The sequence below is a fragment of the Rhinopithecus bieti genome, unplaced genomic scaffold, assembly GCF_001698545.2.
Source record: "Rhinopithecus bieti isolate Rb0 unplaced genomic scaffold, ASM169854v2 scaffold_9899, whole genome shotgun sequence".
Taxonomy (NCBI): domain Eukaryota; kingdom Metazoa; phylum Chordata; class Mammalia; order Primates; family Cercopithecidae; genus Rhinopithecus; species Rhinopithecus bieti.
This window is the reverse complement of record NW_016806979.1, coordinates 177,076-183,123: the sequence shown is the minus strand read 5'-3', so window position 1 is coordinate 183,123 and position 6,048 is coordinate 177,076. Positions and strand designations below refer to the sequence as shown.

General features: G+C 54.0%; 1 protein-coding gene across 1 annotated transcript in view; it reads left to right on the top strand.

Annotated features, from left to right (window-relative positions):
- Positions 1-6,048, top strand: part of TBCD (tubulin folding cofactor D) — a 174,320-nt gene that overhangs the window by 8,939 nt on the left and 159,333 nt on the right. The window contains exon 2 of the mRNA XM_017879152.1: positions 244-376. Within this exon, the coding sequence (XP_017734641.1) occupies positions 244-376 (133 nt within the window). The remainder of the gene's footprint in view (positions 1-243; positions 377-6,048) is intronic.

Below are 6,048 nucleotides of genomic sequence, written 5' to 3'. Positions count from 1 at the left end.
TGGGGAACCGGCTGCTGAGGGCCCTGGTCAGAGCAGTGACTTGGTTTCTAGGGTTGGAGAGAGGAGGAACTAGCTGGAGGAGGACAGGACTCAGTACAGGGCTGGTGTCTTGCTGTAAGGCGCGTTGAGGTGGGAGGGTGTAAGGAGGGGGTGTGTGTGGGGTGGGCTGGTGAGGCGTGGGTGAGGTCTCAGTGCTGAGGCCTTGGTTGAGCTGCAGCTTGTGTTTTTATTTCCTTTTGGCAGATTTATCACACGTCCTGATGTCAAGCGGAGCAAGATGGCTGAGTTCCTGGACTGGAGCCTGTGCAACCTGGCCAGTTCCTCCTTCCAGACCCTCCAGGGGGTCATCACCATGGACGGGATGCTGCAGGCCCTGGTAAGTGCTGCCCGCAGGGGCTGTGGAGATAGCAGGGAAATGACACCTTACATGGGGACCACAGAATAACGTTACCTGTGGTTCCATCTTGATGTCATTGGAACCCCGTGGGATTGATTTAACCGCGCCAGGGTTTTAAGGGGCAGTTTCCTTTTCCCACTGCTGTGGGTCCTGCCTCAGGGGCCGGGCTGGTTTGGTTTCTGTGTTGGTGCTGGTGGATGGGCCTGGAGCCCCACCCGTCGCCAGCAGAGGGCAGTGGTGCCACGCAGCTGGGGCTCCCCGGGGTAGGCTTCTCCGCACCTGGTCTCCTGCTTAGTTCCTGTGTAAAGTGCAGAGATTGAATGAGCTCTAATAAAACAAGGTGGGTGAGTTGAAACTTGATGCTGTTCCTTTGCACTGGGCTTGGGTTGGATGTTCCTGACTGCTTTGTTTGGACACAGACCCTGGCCTCTGCCTGCAGGTGTCTGGTTGGTGCCCTGGCTGCAGCCCTTTGCCAACCCTTCCCCTCCCTTTCGCTCTGGCTGTCTCTTGTGTTACCTTTTCTTGTGCTAACGAGGAGGAAAGATCAAGTCTCAGAAGAGGGTGAAGCCTCTTTTGGGTCAGCCTTCTGGAGGCTGCAGCTCCCGAGTCAGCCTTCTGGAGGGGGAGCCAGCAGCCTGCTGTGGCCATTGGCGCAATGGGTTCAGCACCTTACTCTCTCTTTCATTACAGCAGGTGAGGCTTTGAGAGCACTTCTCATCCTTGTCTCACGCTGTGGAGCCTGTGGTCCCTCTAAGGAGCAGGGCACTGTGTTCTTGTTGTTTAAAATATATTTTTTATAGAGACAGGGTCTTGCTGTGTAGGCCAGGGTTGTCTTGAACTCCTGGCCTCAAGTGATCCTCCTGCCTTGAGATCCTCCTGCTTTTGTGATTCTCCCAAAGTGCTGGGATTACAGGCCTGAGCCTCCACGCCTAGAAGGACACTTTGGAGTGCATTTTAGGGCAGATGACGAGTGCCACCTCATGGTGGCGTCCTCCTGTCCGTGGCGGCGTTGTCCTGTCCGCGGCGGAGTCCTCCTGTCCGTGGCATCATCCTGGCTGTGGCAGGTTCTGCCGGGGAGCGGGAGGCTGTCAGCTGGGTGGAGGGTGGGGGCCATGGGAGTGATAACCTGGGGTGGGGGCGTACATTTCTTGAGGGGGAATTGGGAAGTGTCCTCAATGTCTGCTGCTTCCCGGTCATGCTGCCATGGTCTTCAGGAGGGCAGCCCTTCAGATGAAGAGAAGGTTTCAGACATGTGAGAGAAAACTGCAGACGTGTTTCCCGGAGCCTGTGCTCTGCCCAGGTGATGTCTGTTTTCTTCAGGCCTCCCGTCAACCTCCACATAAATGTGACAGATTCAGCAGTTTTCAAAAGTTAAGATATAATTCACATACCATAAGTAATTCTTCCTTCTAAAGGAAATAATTTTGTAGTTCTTAGTATATTCACAAAGCTGTGCACTTCAGGATACTGTCATCACCCTGGAAGAAACCGTGATCGCACCAAGCAGTCCCTCCCTCACGCTCCCCAGCCCCCGCAGCCGTGGATCCATGTTCTGTCTCTGTGGACTTGCTGGTTGCGGACATCTTACCTCACCAGAGTCGTACACTGCACGGCCTTCTGCGTCTGGCCTTCCCTGAGCCCGACGTGTCCAAGGTTCATCCGTGTTCAGGTGCTGTCAGTGCATCGTTCCCTTTATGGCTTAATCGTGTGCCAGTGTATGGGTATTTTCTGCTGTTACAAATTATACTGTTAACAACTTTCATGTTAACAACTTAATGCTTTCAGGCTGGGTGTGGTGGCTCACGCCTATAATCCCAGCACTTTGGGAGGCTGAGGCAGGCAGATTACTTGAGGTCAGGAGTTCGAGACCAGCCTGGCCAACATGGTGAAACCCCATCTCTACTAAAAATACAAAAAATAGCCGGGCGTGGTGGTGCGGGCTTGTAATCCCAGCTACTCTGGAGGCTGATGCAGGAGAATTGCTTGAACCTGGGAGGCAGAGATTGAGTGAGCCGAGATCATGCCACCAGCCTGGGCGACAGAGCAAGACTCTGCCAGGAGAAAAAACAAAACAAACACAACTTAATGCTTTCAGTACCCTTGGGTACAAAGCACTAGTTTTTAATAAAATTTTAAACAAAATTTGGAATGTTTCCATCTTTCCGAAGTCTTTTTAAAAAGATTTTTCTGGTGGCATACCTGCCGTACTGATGAAATAGAGGACCTGCTCGTGCTAGGCATTTTTGGGCTTTGCAGGTACAGATGTGCCGTCTGCGTCCCCAGGTGCCCCTCGTTCTGGCCACGCTGGGGCAGCGTCCTCAATGTCTAAAGAGGATTCATTGCTGTCGTGGAGGTCAGGGCAGGCTGAGGCTGGCCTTGGAGGGTACGGGGGTAGAGGGGTAGGGCAGGGAGGATGCAGGTCTCAGATGTGCCCATGTTGGTCCATGGATCCTCAGGGAATGTGCATTTATGTTTTAGGCAATTCTGGTAAAGGTGGTGGATCCACATGGTTAATTTGAAAGTTTAGGTGCAGTTGGATTCTTCATTTTTTTGCCTTGAGTCCCACTGAGGAAACGGGAAGAAGGGGAAGATGGCGGTGGCCAGCGTGGGGTTCCTGGGATTCCAGTAGCTTCACCTTCATGCTGTGATGCTGGGTGCATGGACAGCCTCCCACATGACCAAGGACGTGCTCTCAAGGCCCTAAGACCCCAGAAGAATGGGCCGCCACCACCAAGAAGTCTGACGTGCGTGTGGAAGACCATGAGCCTTACCTGGCTGGTAGCATGGGGTGTGGCAACTGCTGCAGCTGTCTGACCCATCGCAGCGGGAGGGGGTCCATGCTGTGACTGGGACCACTGGACCCGACCCATCGCAGCGGGAGTGGGGTCCATGCTGTGTGACTAAAACCACTGGACCCCAACCATCACAGCAGGAGGGGGTCCATGCTGTGACTGGGACCACTGGACCCCATCCATTGCAGCGGGAGGGGTCCATGCTGTGACTCGGACCACCTGGCCTGAGGTTGGACCGGCGAACTGACAATGTTGGCACCTACACGTGTGTCAGGATCCATGTGGATATGTCCCCCGCACCTGTTGGAATATCGTGTAAGCAGCTCTTCAGCTTCACAGCCTTCCTGATCACGTTCTGGGTGGGGAAGAAGTACCCAGCCTACCAGCCCGTGGGGCCAAAGCCATATCTTTACAATAATCTACACCTGAACCATGTGGCGATCCCGCCAAAGAACCTGTGGCTCACAAGATCTGAGGAGGCTTCCTGGGCTTCTCTGTCCTCTAACTAGAATTTCCTCATCCCTAGAAATTTAACCTTAATGAAATCCCTAATAAAACTCAGTGTTGTGGAGAAAATGTCTCAGGTCAGGAGAGCACGTGGGAGGTCTAACAGGATGTGACCAGCGCCAGTTGTCTCCGGTGGCTCTGCAGGGTAGGCTGTTAGCCCTGCCCTGATCGTGGGTACTGCTTTGGGAGGGTAGGCACATTTGATCTCTGTCCAGTCAGTGTCTGAGACCACCTTTGCCCAGTCAAGAATCTGCACTCTTGACAGGCTTCTAGGGGTCTCCTGCAGCTCTCATCAGCCTGGCCTGGGAGCCTCCCCTTCTCTCCCCTCCCCACCCCATGTTGTTGGGTCAGCAGGATACCCCAGCCTTGGGGCTGGAGCCAGCTGTGGCTGCCCAGGGACTTGTAGGCAGGTGAGGCACACCGGCTCCTGGCCAGGCTGGCTGTGGGAGAGGCAGCCTCCTGGTGAGGGGCTGTGGGCCACTGCATTCAGGCTGCCTTGGAGGGCTCCACGGTGCATCCTGGTGGTGTTCCCTGGGCACAGGGCTCCGAGTCCTTCTCGGCTTGGGAAGGTCATGTGGCCATGTGTGTCTAGTTCTGCAGTTTCTTTGTCTGCGGGTTTGGTGCTTTACTTTCTTTTTTTTTTTTTTGATGATCTTGTTGGTTTTCTCTAGATTGTTCCCAAGTTTTCTGTTCTTCCATCCCAAGGTGGGAGGTGCGCGGTGCACAGCCTGGATTTGGAATACCCAGAGGGTGGGTGGGCGGGTCAGCTCGCTGCCCCATTCCCCTGCTAGCTGCTGGGACAGGTGGGAATTCCTGTAGCAAAATCAAACCAGTCAGGAGTGGGGAAGGGCTTTTTATTTCGACATCTCCAGGTTCCACGCTGAGGTGGAGAGAAGTTCGTTTTGCCCCTTCCTCCCAAGGTGTAAAAAGGTTTTCTCAAAGGCTTAGGAAGCCGAGCCTTATGTCACCCCCCAGCATGTGCTGGCAGAGAGTGAGGTGTGCTGTCCCTGCTGTTTGGTGCAGAGCACCCAGGCAGTTTGGCAACAGCACCTCACCACTATTCAGATTTGCCCTCAGCGAGAGTGAGTCATTGTCTGACGCAGCTGGCTGAAGTCCCTGGGAAGGGAATGAATGAAACTGCCGTGAAGCAATGCCTGGCGGGGCTGGGCTTCTGGCAGCTCCTGGGGCCAGCATGTCCCTTCCAGAGCATCTGAAGCCCTGGGCGGCTGCTGGAGAATCTTGAGTCTTTCCAGAGCCATGCGTGTGGTTTCCTTCTCTCTCTTTGAAGGGTCCGTTTGGTCTGAGCCAGGTTGCCCCAGCAGGAGGAAGTCGTGCTGGGTGCTGAGCGGGCGGGAGGTTTCACCATGGGCTTGGCAGAGCTGCAGGCAGAGGCCGGGTGCCCGCCGTGCATGATGAAACTTGCAGGTGAATTCTGCTTAGGGTTTCATCTGTTTCCTTTGATGCACTTGGCTTCATTGTCATCCACCTGTTCATTACTGTGGGCGAAACAGGTGAACTCTCAACAAGTACCATCGAAACCAGGATCTGATCTTCATTTCCCTCGAAGCATAGTTACCTTGCAGTGAGGGTTTTTAACTTCTGTGGGAGGGAAGCTAGTGTTTGGCAAGGTAATTTCCTTGGAAGGCCCCTGCACTCCAGCTTTAAAAACACCCTTTGCTTTAGTCCCACTTTAAGCATTAAGATTAATGCAAATTGAGGAAATTCAAGGAAGGAGAAAAGCACATTAAAAATGGAAAATGGGCTGGGTGCAGTGGCTTATGCCTGTAATCCCAGCACTTTGGGAGGCCAAGGCAGGTGGATCACTCGAGGCCAGGAGTTTGATACCAGCCTGGCCAACGTGGTAAAACCCTGTCTCTACTAAAAATATAAGATATTATTTGGGCGTGGTGGTGTACACCTGTAATCCCAGCTACTTGGGAGGCTGGGAGAATCACTTGAACCCGGGAGGCAAAGGTTGCAGTGAGCCAAGATCGCGCCATTGCCCTCCAGCCTGGGCGACAGAGCAAGACTCCATCTAAAAAAAAATTGACGGCCGGGCGCGGTGGCTCAAGCCTGTAATCCCAGCACTTTGGGAGGCCGAGACGGGCGGATCACGAGGTCAGGAGATCGAGACCATCCTGGCTAACACGGTGAAACCCTGTCTCTACTAAAATTACAAAAAAAAAAAAAAACAAAACTAGCTGGGCGTGGTGGCGGGCGCCTGTAGTCCTAGCTACTCGGGAGGCTGAGGCAGGAAAATGGCGTAAACCTGGGAGGCGGAGCTTGCAGTGAACCGAGATCCGGCCACTGCACTGCAGCCTGGGTGACAGAGCGAGACTCCATCTCAAAAAA